Source organism: Eschrichtius robustus, chromosome 17, assembly GCF_028021215.1.
Source record: "Eschrichtius robustus isolate mEscRob2 chromosome 17, mEscRob2.pri, whole genome shotgun sequence".
Classification (NCBI taxonomy): Eukaryota; Metazoa; Chordata; class Mammalia; order Artiodactyla; family Eschrichtiidae; genus Eschrichtius; species Eschrichtius robustus.
In genome coordinates, this window is record NC_090840.1 from 17,094,811 (window position 1) to 17,113,339 (window position 18,529).

Genomic DNA, 18,529 nt, shown 5'->3' on the forward strand with positions numbered 1-18,529 from the left:
CCTTGGTGTCTAATATTTCTGAATGGTCACTAGTTTCATTGATGATTCCAGTTGAGTTGAAAGCCATACCTGGTCTGATACTGACAACAAGAAAGGTCATAGGCAGGAGACCAAGACAGTAAGATCCTAGGTTCATAACATGGGCTCTAAACCCATAAGCCAACCTACAAAACATAAGCAAACCATAATTGAGTAATTTCAACGCCAAATATTTACTTAAGATGCCTGCAGAAAGAGTAGTTATAGTCTCTCCTGGAAATCTATCTGATAAATTCACTGAACTTTAAACCCAAGAAGATCTTGGAACTCACCTTTTTCATTTTCAGAAAAGGAATCACAGCTTCCTAGGAAATCATGACTTACTTAAGATCTGTCACCAACTAATGGAAGGAACTTCAGCTCATACCTTCTGACTCCAATTTGAATGCTCTTCCCAGGAACACACTTGTTACTTCATTGTCTGCTAAACTGCAGGGCCCAGGCATGCTTCTTCATGTTTTATATAATGATCCACCCCCCAAATATTTCATTTAATGCCAAAGATAAATAATATCAACATTTTTAATACCAAAATTTGCCTTTGACGTATTTCTTTTTCAAGATGTAAAACATTAAAGTAATAAAATATAAAATATTAAGATACCATTAAAGATAATTACTTAGAAGACCTTTAATAAATTTAATGAAGGCTTCATTAAAAAGAAACACTACTTAATACCCACCATTTCATAAGTAAATATTCTTTACACACAGGGTGATTGAGAAGCTCTATGCGGTTATGTTGTACCATTGCCTGAGAAATGAGGAAAGATCAATAAAATCACAAATCACGTTAAACTCTTGAGTATATACTCAGCTTTTTTGTTTGCTGGTTTTATAATTTTATTTTGGTACATCAAAACAACACTTGCTTATTTTAGAAAATGTGAAAGATCAAAAAGTATATCAAGAATATATTTCTTCAAAAAAAAAAAAAAACGAGCTAGAGAGGACCATTTTATATAGATGCTAAAATGCTTTGCATAGATCAAATGTGAGCGTCAGTTGCCATCACCAGCCTTATGGGCATAAAATCCACATGCCTCTGCTTCCTTCACACTCCAAGTCCCCAGTAAGCCTTCTCGATTTCACTTTAGGTGACGGCTGGTACCATGGTCTATACCAAAGGCTTCCATGTAGCGAGATGAACAAATTTAAACTTAACGAAAGTTCCTAATTCGTCTAGACCAATGCTGTCCGATAGAACTTCCTGCAGTGATGGAAATGTCTATATCTGCGCGGTTCAGCATGAGAGCTACAAACCACATAGGCTCCCGAGTGCTTGAAGTGTGGCTACTGCAAATGAAGAAATGAATTTTTAACTTCAATTTTAATTAATTTTACTTTAAGTAGTCGCATGTGGCTCCATTGCTATATTAGAGGGAACAGATCTATATCCTTGATCCCTTTATCACAATTTGCCAATCCAACCTTCAGATATGTTTCCTTTTGCGTGCACATGCGTTTACATGTTGCTGATATTTACACAAGCCTGGGCTGCCATTCCACATGGCAAAACTTTGTTGAAAGTAGTAGCTGCTGTGCTCTTAGGCCAGGAGCCCACTCATCTGGTACCCGTTTCCTCTGCAGTTATCTGAGTTTGAGGCCCCTGGTGTACACTGACGTGGGTCACCTGCACGGCTTTCATTGCTTCATCTGCTAGGAATGTAAAAGCACTTGTTAGAATAAGAGCTGGTTTGGAGCCCGTCTCTTGGGAAATTTGGGTCCAAACTGTGTGCTTAGGGCCCACTTTCAGGTTGGGTTCACTCTTCCAGAAGGATCTAAGAGCTTCTGAGAGGTCAGAGTTTACCCTGGAGCCCAGTGGTTGGCTGAATTTGGAATCTATGACTGTAAATGTCACCCCCTGCATTTTCCTGTGGTTTAGACTGTTGGAAACTCTTAAATATGTATGTCTATATTGAGATGGAAGGAGCTGGGAGCCAATGCTGATGGTCAGCCTGTGCTGTCCATGGTTTACTGGATTCTGGGTTGGGCAGGTTTAACATGACCATTAGGACTAAAGTGATCAAGAGTGTGGAACTTTAAGGGCACCAACTTATAGCAACTGTAGAAAATGTCTGCTTTCTCTAGTAAAAAAATAGAGAGTTAGGTCACATGGCAGACATAGACATCAAAATATAAATCTGGAATTCTCTCCAGGCTCCTTCCTGGAACTATCATACCAAAGCATTACAGAACCCGTGTATAAACTACATGGATAAGGAAAACACCGGACTTACATTGAGGGTTGAAAGAGGCTCGTATGTAACATCCTGTAGAGGTGCTCCTTTTTCGGTGAATTCTAATGGACATTGAAGATATCTGAAATTATACTCGATCTGTAGAAGATACAATTTTTTAGAATTACAGTCTAGCATAGGCCCCCAAAGTAGTTCTTAACACATCAACTATGCAAGCCTATAATTCTGCTGAAAATTAAGTGATTCAAATAAAGTTGAGTCATTTCACCTGAAGAAATGTAAATTAAGTCATTCTGTATAAATTTCAAAAAATAAATGTCCTGGCAGGCTATTTGATTGCTTTCTAACTCATAGTCATGGAAAAAGATGACTTCTCGAAAAACCACTTAGATCTTTTAGAATTTCATTCCTCAGGCAAGATTACCCGAGAAAATATAAAGACTAGAAACACTCCTAAATAATGCTATTAGAAACAATTAAAATACTGGGAGAAAACTGGAGAGCTAAGGAAAAAATTCTCTCATAAGTAGATGATATAATAATATGAGAAATGAAGACAATTACCATCTTTTGAGATTCTGGAACTCTAGTAACATTATTTTTAATATTCCTTAAACAACTATAATAGAATAAACTTTAAGTTATTGTAATAAAAAAAACTTACGTGGTAGTCTTGGGAGGACTTGTCTTCTGTGGAGGGCATCATGCGGAAATCTAAAAGTACCTTTGAGAGAGAAAAACCGGCTACGATATTAGGCAGGAGGCTAGATACGAGATGGAATTTGATGCCATTTCTAAAAGAATACCCAAGATATTCCCTTCCCTGTCTTTTGCTTCTTGCACCTCAAAGATAAACTATAAGTCACTCAGGAACAAGGTCTAAAACATAAAGTGTTACAGGTACCACTGCTGCCTCAGAAATGCCGAGTGATTCAGAAAAATATCATGCACTTGAGAATGAAATTGCATTTACTAAAATTTACGTAAGAAATATGCCATTGGTTTTGCCTAAGATTAGATGTTTTTCTGGGTTTCTAGAAAATATATAGATGACTGAGGACACCTTTGCTCAGCATCTTCTAGTGATAACTTACTGTCCCAGTCGAGACCTTTAGCCAAGCCCTGGGGTCTTCCCATGGTCTAGGTCCCCTCCTCTGTATCGCTCGAGCCTGGAGTACTGTGTCTGCTTCTGCACCTGGCTTACTGAGCAACCCTGACAAAGCACACATCCAGAGTGGCGTGGACAGGGCAGTGGGGCATCGGTATTATAACGAGAAACAGCTGAAGGCCCTCTAGATGCTCAACTAAGGGAGAAAACACTTAGGAGTTCAGCGTTGGATCCGCCCCTAGGAAGCGTAGGGACAAATATTTTGCGGCGTCCCTGTCTACTACATAAATAAATTGAGTCATCCCAAATCGGTGTGCTGGGACCTTTCTGGTGGCGCCCAAATCACGCTCCTGAGAAAGATATTCTGCCCAGTCAGACTACCCTCCTGGAACCGGATGTGGACTCAAAGCCCCAGGTGACACCACCAGTGTGTCCCTTGCTCCTGGGGCATCTGGTTGACCCCACCTACAGGACACGAGGGTTAGGGTTAGCACCTTGAAGGGGAGACACAGGGACCCAGGCCCCACTGGAAGGGTACCTCTATCCTGGCTGGTCTCAAGCACCAGGTCAACTTAAAAATCTCCAGGAAGTCTCTCTCTGTTGGTGACCAGGCAGCAGTACTGGGGGTCATAATAGACATCATGGCAAAGAAAGGCAAGACCAATCAGTAGTGCTGTGCAAGGCAGAACCGGAGGCAGGCCTGGCTGTTACAGCTGGTGAGCTTTGTGATTACCAGCACAGGCCAAGTGAAGGCTGGACTGCTGGGGGAGGGGAGGGGAGTGGGGGAGGGATTGTGCACATTATTCAAATGTGTGATGTGATGCTGATCTAGAAGACTCTTCACTTCCCCTAGTTAAAAGAATATATTCCTCATCCTAAAATAATACCAAGTCATTATAAAACACTAACTAGAGAATATACAGCAACATGAAGAAGAAAATAAAAACCAAATCATAATCACAGCGGTGATAACTCTTATTAACATTTTGGCATTTTGGTATAATTTCTATGTTTTCCATATGGGAATATTTCTTTTTTTTTTTTTTTTTTAAGAAATTCACGTTCTTTTATTTATTTATTTATTTATTTATGACTGTGTTGAGTCTTCGTTTCTGTGCGAGGGCTTTCTCTAGTTGCGGCAAGTGGGGACCACTCTTCATCGCGGTGCGCGGGCCTCTCACCATCGCGGCCTCTCTTGTTGCGGAGCACAGGCTCCAGACGCGCAGGCTCAGTAATTGTGGCTCACGGGCCCAGTTGCTCCGTGGCATGTGGGATCTTCCCAGACCAGGGCTCGAACCCTTGTCCCCTGCGTTGGCAGGCAGATGCTCAACCACTGCGCCACCAGGGAAGCCCCATATGTGAATATTTCTAACATATTTTTTTACTATTCTTCATGATGTTGCAGGAAACATCATTGCACATAAATCTGTTTATACGTCTGATTATTCATCAGGACAGATTCCAACAACTGGAATTACTGAGTGAGAAGGTCTGAGATCATTTTCAATCCTGAATATTTATGTGCCCTTGATGAGATTTATGCACCTAAAATGCTAATCTATGAACTGAACTGGCTCCAATTTCCATTAGACATCCTAAAGAAGAAATGCACATGAAGCACTTAGCACATTCTAAGTGCTTACTGAATAAATAAAAATAGTGTTAGTAGTAGTAGTAGTACTAATAACCACATAAGCAGTAGAAAAATAGTAAGATATATCATATGTGCCAGTTGCTATCCTGAACAGTTTTTACATTTTATCTCTAATTTTTGTAATCACTTTGCAAGATCATTATCAGCATCACTGTTTTAGAGATAAAGAAAATAAAAAGTGAAGCTCAGAAAGCTCAGAGAAGTGAAATGACCCACCTAAAGCAACAGAGCAACAGGCAGAGCCAGGACTAAATCCCAGGGCCACCAGGCTCCAAATCTGGCCCTCTGTCCCCTGTGTCCCTTTGTTTCACTGCCTCTTCCAGTATTTGAATATATTTTTCCCTCTAAGTGAAGGGAAAGTCATTGAAGTCATTCATTTTTTTCTTGATTATTCTATATCTGTCCCAATCCTCAAACCCCAACTTTCCCAGGAGGTCTTTTATCTGCATCCTTCACGTGCCCGAGAGCTCATGCGTATTTGACTTGTAGTTGGTTTCAAGTCATGTGCTGGGTATGTGTTTAATCTAGCATAGAGTCACACATTCAGAGGCCCACAGAGGCCAGGCCAATAGTGTAAATGAATGAACTGTACCAGCCTAAGAGCTCTCTCCCTTTGTTCTTGAAATGTTGGCTCTCCTTGTACCGGCTTTTATCTTCACAGTTTGGGTAGGGGCATTCATAGAGAAATCTCCCTCTACTATGAAGAAAGCAATTGCACAAGAATGGGAGTATATGGTAACCAACACTAGGCATGAGAGCCGAGTATCCAAAAGGAAGAGGTGCGGTCTGTCAAATGGGAGAGCTCGTGCCCAGCTAAAGGAAGCCGCTGATACTCAGCCCCGTGATTCCTGCCTCGTGAGGAGGTAGGCTCAATCATCAGATCTTCTGATTTTTATAGAAAGCTAGATACCTGGATCTTTAAGGGAAGAATACTGGTTTTACATGTTCGCAACTAATGAATGCAAATTTGAAACAATAACACGCGTGCCAAAAGCCCGCACATCTAGAGGCATTATTCAGCCAGTAACCAGCACTAGTGGTCTCTGCTCTAGACTTGGATTGTTTGAATAAAAAATCTGTTTAACATATTTTCCTATATTGCACATAACCACTAATAGGATTTTTTAATCCAAGTAGGTCCTTCTCAAATACTCGTTGGCTAGATTCCCTTATAGCATATATAAAACTAGAAACCTTACTTTAAAGATGGAAATTACTATGTTTAGGTTGTGATTACAACAATAAATCCTCACATTTTATTATTTGCCAAGCATATACCCAGAAGGAGTTTTGTTTTGAGAGCTTACTTTCCTGCATTCAGGGAGGTATTCTACCATTTCCAGGATTGGACATCTATTGCTTGGAGAATAATGACTAAAAACCTTAAGACATTCTTCCCATCTGTAAAAAAATAATAATAAAACAAACACAATTCTGAATCCTCCTGTTGCGTGCAACAACAAAGCTACCAGTTGAAATTCAAGATTACTATCTTTAGGAGAAACTGAATTGGTTCCAGTGGAATCAATATGTGAACCAAGATCAATCCAATAGAGTCCTTGTCCGTTAATGGAAATGAAATGTGGGCAAATTCTGGGATGGCTGTTATAATCACTGTTCTGTCTCTTTACCCAAATGCCTTCTCAAGAAGGCAAGTTTTTACCTTGTTTTCCTCCTGAAGTCATGAAATGGTATGTACTTTCAGAGCTGGTCATGCCAGATAGAGGTACCCACATGTACATACATACAACAGCAACATGGCACGTGATACTTTACATTTAATCCAGGTATACATCATGTATTGAATTAAACTAAACTACAAAATAACATGTATCAAGTACATTAATAAACAGGGGTTCTGTCAGAACATTGCAGATTTGCCCATTTCTTTATTGCCATCCAGTTGGACAGGATAAGATGTTTATGATACCAAAAATGAAATAAATCTACAACAGAGAGTAAAAAGAGCCCATTTATCTTTAAGATCCTATCTTTGTAATAGGAGCCTAGTTCTAAAAATGACCCAGAAAAATTTTCTGTTAACCCTATCGGTAAAATCCATCTAGGATATCTGTATAATCAACAGAAACTTCGGGTTGCCCACTTGCATTGACTAGTGTTTCAAAGGAAGGATCGACCAGGGGATCTGGAGACTGCCCGCGCTCCAAAACACAGGCTCGGTCTGCCTTGAATATGAGATTATTCACCTCTGCCTCCACTACTGGGTGACACTGGGCCCTGGTGCATATCCATCTGTGATTATATAGAATGGTTTATGTTCAAGACATGGGACAAACTACTCTCCACCTTCATCGTTAGAACTCCTTAGAGTATGGTTTAAAAACCCATAACCACAAATGATCGTGGGTTAAAGGAAATTCCTTTTGATGGCACTGGTAACAACACACATTTACCGTGGAGAATATTTTCACCAATGTCCACTTTTGGGGTTTCCGTTGGCAGGAGAGCATCAGGCAAGTTCAGGTGGGGCAGGGCAGAGTTTGCCTGGCAACAACCATGGTGCCACACACTACACACACCCGAACCCTGTGAGCCTCACAAGAGTGCTGTGAAGGTGGTCTGTGCTCCCATGACTTAGAAATGGAAACTGAAGATCAGAGAGGTTAAGCAACATATCTGTTGTTACCCAGAGTTCACTAAAATTTGTATGTAAACAACTGACATTTTAAGATGCTGATTGACTTTTTGGGTCTGTCTCCTAAAGCAAAGGAAATAAAAGCAAAAATAAACAAATGGGACCTAATTAAAGTTAAAAGCATTTGCATAGCAAAAGAAACCACTGACAAAACAAAAAGACAACATACTGAATGGGAGAAAATATTTGCAAATGATATGACTGATATGGGGTTAATACCCAAAATACATTAACAGTTCATATAACTCAACATAAGAAAATAAACAACCTAGTTAAAAATGGGCAGAAGACCTGAATATACATTTTTCCAAAGAAGACATACAGATGGACAACAGGCACATGAAAAGATGCTTAACATCGCTAATCATCAGAGAACTGCAAATCAAAACCACACTGAGATATCACCTCACACCTATCAGAATGACTACCATCAAAAAGAACACAAGTAACAAATGCTGGCGAGGATGTGGAGAAAAGGGAATCTTGTACACTGTTGGTGGGAATGTAAATTGGTGCAGCTACTATGGAAAACGGTGTGGAGGTTCCTTAAAAAACTAAAAATAGAACTACAACATGATCCAGCAATTCCACTCCTGGGTATACATCCCAAGAAAACAAAAACGCTAACTCAAAAAGATACCTGCACCCCAATGTTCACAGCAGTATTATTTACAGTTGCTAAGATACAGAAGCAACCTAAGTGTCCATCACCAGATGAATGGATAAAAAGATGTGGTATGCGCGCACACACACACACACACACACACACACACACACAGACACACGCGCAATGGAATACTACTCAGCCATAAAAAAGAATGAAATTTCACCATATGCAACAACATGGATGGACTTGGAAGGTATTATGCTAAGTGAAATAAGTCAGACAGAGCAAGACAAATACTGTATGATACCACTTATATGTGGAATCTAAAAAATAAAACAAATTAGTGAATATAACAAAAAAGAAAGAGACTGACAGATATAGAGAATAAACCAGTGGTTGCCAGTGGGGAGAGGGAAGGGGGGGAGGGGCAAGATAAGGGTAGGGGATTGAGAGATACAAACTACTGTGTTATCAAATAAATAAGCTACAAGGATATATCGTACAACACAGGGAATAGAGCCAATATTTTATAGTAACTATAAATGGAATATAACATTTAAAAATTGTGAATCACTATGTTGTACACCTGAAACTTACGTAATATTGTATATCAACTATACCTCGATTAGAAAAAAGAAAAAAGGAAAAATAAATAAATAAAAATGTTGATTGACAGCTGAAACTTTTATTCTTTTTCTCCTTCTGCTTCCTCGCGTTATTGAGAATAATCCATGATGCCAGAGGACACTAAACAATGGTGGACAGATCGGCCGCGTACCTTTTGTTCCTGACGGTCGTGAGAACCACCTCCTTTCTCTTATTGTGAATAGCAGTGTGCAGGAAGGAGGCCTGCTGCTTGTTCAGGACGATGTCGGCATCGTACCTCAAGAGCAGCGCGACGGCTTTGGCGTGGCCCTCCCTTGCCGCAAAGTGAAGCGCGGTATTCTTTCAGAGAAAACAGAACACGGAATATCTGGTGACAGTGGCTACTCAGCCTTTGGCTGTTTTATTGCTTTGTTTCATTGTTGAATTGCTCGAAAGAAATTATTAACAAAACTAACTATTTAATACCAAATACACAAAATTTAAAACTGGCCTTCAGAATCAAGCTTCAAAATAATGGGTTCATAGTACAAATTGTGTGTGTGTGTGTAGCGTGAGGGTGGGAGTGTGTGTGTGCATATGTGAATTCCAAGCAGTTTGTTTTGCTTCTTTTTTGCAGTGGGATGATTCCACAAGGACAGAGGACAAGCTTTCAGAATACGGATATTGAACACAGAAGAAAGTACTTCGGGGAGATTTATCATCTAGTAGAGCAGTGGTTTCCAGATTTTAGGTTTTCACAGGCTTGTAAAAGTTTTTTTTTTAAATCAGAGATTGATACAAGGTTGCCAGTCTTTAGTTTTGCCACATAAAGACATTTTAAAAAGCAATGACATTCCTCTAGCTCTGTCATTTTGTGAAAGAATGTACATTTCAATACACACTCTCCAAAAAAGGAGGAAGAACACCATAGTGGAATAAAGGACAGTCTTTCAAATCAAATACACTTAGTTTGAGGGAAAACTTACCCCTGGCCTCTTCATTTCCCTCGGTTCACCAGGGAATGGTGAAATTTTATCAACGATCCACACGGGCCATGGGCGGGCCTCTGCGAGACTTACCAGGTGTCCTCAACTAGCACCCATCCCTTGGTATTGTCTCCTTATTCTGTTCCCCTTTGACTCTTTCCTCACTACGGGTCTGCATAGTAAGAACTCAATACGAGGCTACAAATAGGGTAAGGAAGGGAAGAGGGTAGCTAAGAAGGTCTCTTGCAGTGTTGGAAGTTTCTTCTATGCCAAGATTTGGGGTAGGTATGAGAAACACAGTACGTACCCCTTCTTCATCTAGCCGATCTGTGCACTTCATGTTAGTGTCCAGAATGACCTTCATGGTCTGCGTGTACCCTCCCAAGGAAGCGTGATGCAAAGCAGTCCAGCCACTGTGGTCACTGTTAAAGAGGTAAGAAAAAACGTGTGCATTTACTTTACAGATGAAAGGTGGGAAGGGATACTGCCCATCTGAAGGTGGGTCTGATGATCAACAAAGCATATCTGAGATATCTGAGTTCTGGCAGCTAAATATGTATTACGTATCTATTAAAAAATGAGCTAATTGCAAGCCTAATTGGATGAAGGTAGTTAAAAGGTACAACCTCTTAGTTATAAGATAAATAAATACTAGGGATGTAATGTACAACGTGATAAATATAATTAACACTGCCATATGTTATAAACTAAAGTTGTTAACAGATTAAATCTTAACAGTTCTGATCACAAGGAAAAAAATTTTTTTCCTTGTTTTGGTATCTGTCTGAGATTAAGGGTGTTCACTAAACTCACTGTGGTAGTCATTTCAGATGCATGTAAGTCCGGTAAATATGCTGTACACATTAAAATTATATGGTGTCAATCATATCTCAATAAAATTGGAAGGAAAATAAATAAATAAAAGTATATAAACACATTATCAAATATTTGGGGTGGCTGAAACTCGAGTCAGCATGTCTGTGTCATACATATTTCTTTTTCAAGGCTGTAATGTACTTATACAGATTATTTTAAATCTTGCTTTATTCTTTCATTGAATATCGTATCAAAAAATTTCCGTGATGGTGGCATTAGTCTTTGTGGCCACTAGTTATGACTAATAATAATAATATCATCTTACAGAACCTGGCTAGAAGATGCTTAACTTATGCCACTTATTTTTCTAAGAGTTTGGATCTGAAGAGATCTTGCCTCTTGTGCTCTCAAAGATGCTTACTTGATCCCTTTGGGAAATGTCTGTCCTTTCTCACAGAAATTCAAGATGCGAACACAATGAAGGCTTGCCTTTTTTTTCCAAATTAGACACAGAAAAAAAGTGTGAGATCCTGACACAATTTAATTTCAGGGTCAGTGAGCGAGTGTTTTAGGTGCAAGAGCCAATTAAAAAGCACATTTAAAAATTCCAATCATATAACCTCACCTGAGAAATAATGCACCTTTTTTCAGAAGGAGCTGAACTACTTTATCATGCCCATTTTTTGCAGCCAGGTGGAGAGGAGTCATTCCATGAAGGTCACCTTCATTCAAAAGCCTTGTGTCACTCATGTCTTGGAGGAGCCTCTGACAGGTATTGATACGCCCGTAACTTGAAAAAAAAAAAGTTTGACATTTTCAAAGCAAATATTAAACAGAAAGAAGACATGCTCATATGTCACTTAAAGTGACCCTTACCTGGCTGCAAAATGCAGGGGTGATTTTTTATCTTTGCTTTTGGAATGAATGGACACATTAAAGTCAAGTAGGTTATTTACAGAGACAGGGACCCCCCGTCTACATGCATAGTGTAGAGGAGTACACCCATCGTTGTCTTCGTCCATCACCAGCTCTTTAATATGGCGCATCTATGGGAAAAAGAACTGATATTCTAAGTGTAACTCTGCTATGATGCTAACATAGTGTTTTTCTGTTATGTTAACCTATCCTGTAGGATAGTATTTTCCAGCAAGGGCCAATATGTACACCTTGAGGGCAAAAATATAAATACCCTTAAGGGTACTAGAGTAAAATAAATGTAGATCATGATGCATGCTGTGTCCTCCTATAACGTACATTACCATATTAAAGGCGCTGAAAAATCCTGAGGGTAGGAAATGTATTTAACATTTTCAACCCGCATCTTCCAAATGTATTTGACCATGAACCACCCCTCTCAACTCTCCCTTCACTCCCCCCCAAAATGCCCCCCCAATAGCACTTAACAGCTTAATGCTAATGTGTTCTGTTAGGCAAAAGGGATGCGATGTTAAAATTAGCGTCACTATCTTTTATATGTATATTAAATAAAAAGCAAACGAGCAGCTTAAATAGATCCAAAAACATTTTATTTTTTTAAATGTTCAAATATATATTTTTGATTATTTAAGACACTGACTATATTAAAATCTCTTTATTACAAAAATATGATGCACTTCAAATGCACCTAATAGTCACTCAGTAAGTATCAGTTGGTGAACATAAATATGGAGATAAGGTTTTCAACCTGTCAACAAGCACGTTGAGCAGTTTTTCTTCATTGATGATGAAGTGTTGCTAATTCACTCATGTCCTTGACTTTTCCATTGATATGCAATTCATAAAGGTCAAAGAGTGAAGGAAAGTCAATGTATTATAGATGAGGCTATATGGAAACCCTCCATAGCTTGGAAAACAATCCCAGTGTGATTTATTATCATTAGCATAATAATCACTACCGTGTTGTAAATAAATATTCAAATATGACATCTTTGTTTAGAAATAAAATTTAAATTCCAGAACCAGCCTTAAAAGTAATAAAAAATCATAATAAATAAAATCACTTTACTCTTTGTTGAACCCAAGTCAGTTTATGGAAATCCATATATATGTATTACCTGCAAAAACTCAGGTGGCAAATTTTTTAATCCATAAGGTTGCTGCACAGTCAAATGCAAAAAATTACGTCCAAGATTATCTTTTATGTCTACACGGGCACCTAAAAAGCACAATATAAATATAACTCCTACTCATTTATTTAAAGCATGGCCTATGGTGGATTTTCACTGTAAGAAAATAAAAGATTTTTGACTTAAAACTTTGCCAACATTTAAGTTACAGAAAACTTTATTTAGGTAAGAAAACTAAACATGGTTTAAAATGTGTTTACCTTATAGTGTGCGTGTGTTTGTACAAGGGGGTAGAGAATATGTGATTTATTACATTAATTAATATATGAGGTCTCACCTTTTAAAACATAAAATAGAAATATAGACAGATTAGAGATCAAGAGAGAAGAGGGGAAGGTATCTCTTTTCTCTGTTATCTTACTCGGTTAGTATCTAAAATGGGAACAGTTATAGTACCTACATCACATAGGATTGATTCACTGAGAGAATGCCGAGAAAGTGTTCAGCAAAACGCCTGGGATGTAATAATTCCCTTATAAAGGTTATCAATTATTGTTCTTAAATTATCTTTTCAAGTATTGCTCCCTATTGGACTGAAAATTATTCTAGACATGGGAAGTATCCCATTTACCTTTGTATACATAGCACCTAGCCCAAAGCCTGGCACACAATAAATGGATACTAAATGTTTAACCAAACTGAGTAGTAATTCTAAGGGCTTGCCTCAGTCCCTCTTAGTACCTTTAGAGAGGAGCAAATTTACGGTATTCCAGGATGCGGAAGCAGTTGCTAATATAAGTGGAGAACGTCCTTCAGAATCGGTGATATCAATATCTGCTCCCTAAAATAAAACAAGTCATTCAACAAAGAGCTTATCAACAGACAAATCAGCTTACGTTGCATTCTGTAAATAATGTTCATTCATCGGGATAGAGTGTCCAAAATACTCCTAGCACTCATGCATATGACTGCTTGACATTTCCCTATAATTCCAATGTTGTATGAATTATAGGGAAAATTAAGGCATTCTTTTATAACTTCAACAACGAAAATTCTTCTCACGTGTTAATCTTTTGACTGACATCTGGCAATAGATCCTTCCTCCTGCCGAAATCATAAAATTTTAACCTATAGCGCTAGTTCAGTTCCCACTGTAAGAAAAGACTGTTAAATGTCCATAATAAAAAAATTATAAGTTTATTGCATTTGTGATTTTAAAAGCATTCACAAGAAATTATTCACTTTTATTGACTAGAGAGTGGATCCTGGGAGCTGTCATCACAGGAAAAGATTTTTGTAACTTTGTATGGTGACAGATGGTAGCTGGACTTGCTGTGGTGGTCACTTTTCAATGTATACAAATATTGAATCATTACGCTGTACACCTGAAACTAACATAATGTTATATGTCAATTATAACTCAAGAAAACAGTTGTTCACTTTTTAAAAACTCTACTTCATCTGAAATAGATGAACTGAAATAACTGAATTGAAATCATTCAAATCCTCAAGTAAAATTTTAGTCACGTATTTGAGAAAATGTGCATTTCAAAATCGCATTTCGTATATATATTTTTTAAATGAATAAGTCAATATTTACCATTACATGTTATGGTTATAATATTTGATGTGACAAGAAACAAAAGCTTTTTAAAAGTTCATGGAAAGAATTCCATCTTTCGCCCAGGGTAATAAAAAGAGCTTAAACTCCAAGTGGGGATATGACTCTTTTCTTTTGGGACCCACTGAATACAGATGACCATGGCAGCAGTATCCCCTTGAAAGCATGACAGTGATCAGTGAGGTCCTGCAACAGTCTTGGCAGGTGAAGAGATGGCTGCCTTTGCAGGAAACCGTGCATGACAAAACGATGGTATATAATGAGTCTTCCCGGGATTCTTCTATGTAAGTATCACAATTTCAGTAGTTGCTACTGACAACAAACACCTGTTAAATATTACAAGCGGGACTATACTCATGACTGATATGGTGGGGCTTAAATAAATACATCACAGACTCATCTGTATAAAGGGCTTACTAAAATTTAACTCAAAAGCTGACTGATTCCACTTCTTAGAGTGAAAAAGATCTTGTGCTTTCACTTGTAACAAACCTTGGACAATATTTTTAATTCTTCACTTTCTCATTGTTTGAAAGCTGGCACTGAGGCAGCTGGGGTAGAAGATTACAATGGAAGGTGAAGGTCACATGCGCTTCCTGTCCTGCCTCCACCTCAAAGTCACTTGTGCTCAAGAAGGGTCAACAGAGTCACCAAGCCTGACACTCTCCCAGGTTCACAGAAGAGCTTTCCCAGCCATAGACCTACCAACTCCCCACACTAAAAGCACTGATACAGGTGTCAAAAGTACACTCTGGTACTTCTAGCTTCCTGGCAATGAGGTTTGGCCATTATGCATTCATACACAATGTACTCTATTTGTGAATGTATCAAGCATCCTCTTCTTTTCTTCCAGTTTTATTGAGATATAATTGACATACAGCACTGTGTAAGTTTAAGGTGTACGGCATAAAAATTAGACTTATACAGACATCACGTAATGATTATCACAATAAGTTTAATGAACATCCATCATCTCAGAGATACAAAATTAAAGAAATAGAAAAATAATTTCAAAATTTTTTGCAAATGTATCAATCATCTTTTTGTAAACTTTTTTGCTGATAGGCAAGAAGTCAAAATTTGGTTTATTTTTGAAGATTCATAGTATGTAATTATATGACCTTTCAACTGTAAATAGTAATAAAAAATAAACCTGTTAATGGAATAGTTACCACTGAAATTAAGTAGTCTGCTAGTTCATGGTGATCAAATAATGAGGCTCTGCAAAAAGAATTATAAGCATATTAAGGAACTATTGATATAAATATATAAAATAAAGCTACTATATTCAGAAAGTGAATTTAAAGGATCATTTAATAACATGATAAAATGCTAGAGAGTTAATAACCCTTCCAAATCTGTAATTGGATTCTGATTAGGGTAACTTTTCAAAGTAAGTGTAATAGATCAAATACATCACAAGATTTTCTTCCTCATCTTTCTGTAAACCTATTTTCTCCTTGTAAAACCATCATGAAGATGTTCTGAAGTGAATAGTAAAGTCCGTCCAAGAGTTTAAAATAAAAGACAAAGGAACTGGCTATAACCACTGTGACCATGAGGAATAACAACAGTTGCATGCAAGGTACACCTAAACTTTATCTGCAGGGTTCAAAATGCCCCCTCTTTGGCAAAAGTTAACAAGGCAGTGTTAGCTTTCCTAAAGTTTTATGAAGCCAAAAAAATGATGGATAGAATTGAAGTCATTTGGTATCATCTCACAACCAGCCATAAGGATAATGTTAATTAATAAAGCAAATACAAAATTTTAATCTATATTAAAGCAACATCATAACAAATGTTAATACTAATGATTTAAAAGTCTACGTTTCTGGAGGAGCTTCAAGATGGCGGAAGAGTAAGACATGGAGGTCACCTTCCTCCCCACAAACACATCAGAAATACATCTACATGTGGAACAACTCCTACAGTACACCTACTGAACGCTGGCAGAAGACCTCAGACCTCCCAAAAGGCAAGAAGCTCCCCACGTACCTGGGTAGGGCAAAAGAAAAAAGAAATAACAGAGACAAAAGAATAGGGACAGGACCTGCACCAGTGGGAGGGAGCCGTGAAGGAGGAAAGGTTTCCACACACTAGGAGCCCCTTTGCGGGCGGAGACTGCGGGTGGCGGAGGCGGGGAGCTTCGGAGCCACGGAGGAGAGCACAGCCACAGGGGTGCGGAGGGCAAAGCGGAGAGATTCCCGCACAGAGGCTCGGCGCCAAGCAGCACTCACCAGCCCGAGAGGCTTGTCTGCTCAGCCGCCGGGGCGGGCGGGGCTGGGAGCTGAGGCTTGGGCTGCGGTCGGATCGCAGGGAGAGGACTGGGGTTGGCGGTGTGAACACAGCCTGAAGGGGCTAGTGCGCCACAGCTAGCCGGGACGGGGTCTGGAGCTGCCGAAGAGGCAAGAGACTTTTTCTTGCCTCTTTGTTTCCTGGTGCGTGAGGAGAGGGGATTAAGAGCGCCGCTTAAAGGAGCTCCAGAGACGGGCGCGAGCCGCGGCTATCAGCGCGGACCCCAGAGACGGGCATGAGATGCTAAGGCTGCTGCTGCCACCACCAAGAAGCCTGTGTGCGAGCACAGGTCACTCTCCACACTGCTCCTCCCGGGAGCCTGTGCAGCCCGCCACGGCCAGGCTCCCGTGATCCAGGGACAACTTCCCCGGGAGAACGCACGGCGCGCCTCAGGCTGGTGCAACGTCACGCCGGCCTCTGCCGCCGCAGGCTCGCCCCGCCTCCTCCGTACCCCTCCCTCCCCCCGGCCTGAGTGAGCCAGAGCCCCCGAAGCAGCTGCCCCTTTAACCCCGTCCTGTCTGGGCGAAGAACAGACGCCCTCAGGCGACCTACACGCAGAGACGGGGCCAAATCCAAAGCTGAACCCCGGGAGCTGTGCGAACAAAGAAGAGAAAGGGAAATCTCTCCCAGCAGCCTCAGGAGCAGCGGATTAAATCTCCACAGTCAACTTGATGTACCTGCATCTTTGGAATACCTGAACAGAAAACGAATCCTCCCAAACTGAGGAGGTGGACTCTGGGAGCAACGATATATATGTATTTTCCCCTTTTTCTCTTTTGGTGAGTGTGTGTGTGTGTGTGTGTGTGTGTGTGTGCTTCTGTGTGTGATTTTGTCTGTATAGCTTTGCTGTTACCATTTGTCCTAGGGTTCTGTCTGTCCGTTTTTGTTTTTTTTTTTTGTACTTAAAAAAAATATTTTTTCCTTATAATTATTTTTTATTTTAAAACTTTATTTTATTTTATATTACTTTATTTTATCTTCTTCTTTCTTTCTTTTCTCCCTTTTATTCTGAGGTGTGTGGAGGACAGGCTCTTGGTGCTCCAGCTAGGCATCAGGGCAGTGCCTCTGAGGTGGGAGAGCCAACTTCAGGACACTGGTCCACAAGAGACCTCCCAGCTACACGTAATACCAAATGGCGAAAATCTCCCAGAGATCTCCATCTCAATGCCAAGACCCAGCTCCACTCAACGACCAGCAAGCAACAGTGCTGGACATCCTATGCCAAACAACTAGCAAGACAGGAATACAACCCCATCCATTAGCAGAGAGGCTGCCTAACACCATAATAAGGCCACAGACACCCCAAAACACACCAACAGACGTGGACGTGCCCACCAGAAAGACAAGATCCAGCCTCATCCACCAGAACACAGGCACTACTTTCCTCCACCAGGAAGCCTACACAACCCACTGAACCAACCTTAGCCACTGGGGACAGACACCAAAAACAACGGGAATTACAACCCTGCAGCCTGTGAAAAGGAGACCCCAAACACAGTAAGTTAAGCAAAATGAGAAGACAGAGAAACACACAGCAGATGAAGGAGCAAGTCAAAAACCCACCAGACCTAACAAATGAGGAGGAAATAGGCAATCTACCTGAAAAAGAATTCAGAATAATGATAGTAAAGATGATCTAAAATCTTGGAAATAGAATGGAGAAAATACAAGATATGTTTAACAAGGACCTAGAAGAACTAAAGAGCAAACAAACAGTGATGAACAACACAATAAATGAAATTAAAAATTCTCTAGAAGGGATCAATAGCAGAATAACTGAGGCAGAAGAACGGATAAGTGACCTGGAAGATAAAATAGTGGAAATAACTACTGCGGAGCAGAATAAAGAAAAAAGAATGGAAAGAATTGAGGACAGTCTCAGAGACCTCTGGGAC

At 39.7% G+C, this 18,529-nt stretch overlaps 1 protein-coding gene across 1 annotated transcript in view; it reads right to left on the reverse strand.

Annotated features, from left to right (window-relative positions):
* Positions 1-18,529, reverse strand: part of TRPA1 (transient receptor potential cation channel subfamily A member 1) — a 57,404-nt gene that overhangs the window by 12,849 nt on the left and 26,026 nt on the right. Inside the window, exons 9-20 of the mRNA XM_068525479.1 lie at positions 15,512-15,560; positions 13,460-13,559; positions 12,707-12,807; positions 11,529-11,698; positions 11,278-11,442; positions 10,144-10,258; positions 9,044-9,210; positions 6,310-6,403; positions 2,905-2,964; positions 2,280-2,378; positions 723-793; positions 2-164 (exon numbers count right to left, since the gene is read on the reverse strand). Coding sequence (XP_068381580.1) covers positions 2-164; positions 723-793; positions 2,280-2,378; positions 2,905-2,964; positions 6,310-6,403; positions 9,044-9,210; positions 10,144-10,258; positions 11,278-11,442; positions 11,529-11,698; positions 12,707-12,807; positions 13,460-13,559; positions 15,512-15,560 — 1,354 coding nt within the window. The remainder of the gene's footprint in view (position 1; positions 165-722; positions 794-2,279; positions 2,379-2,904; positions 2,965-6,309; positions 6,404-9,043; positions 9,211-10,143; positions 10,259-11,277; positions 11,443-11,528; positions 11,699-12,706; positions 12,808-13,459; positions 13,560-15,511; positions 15,561-18,529) is intronic.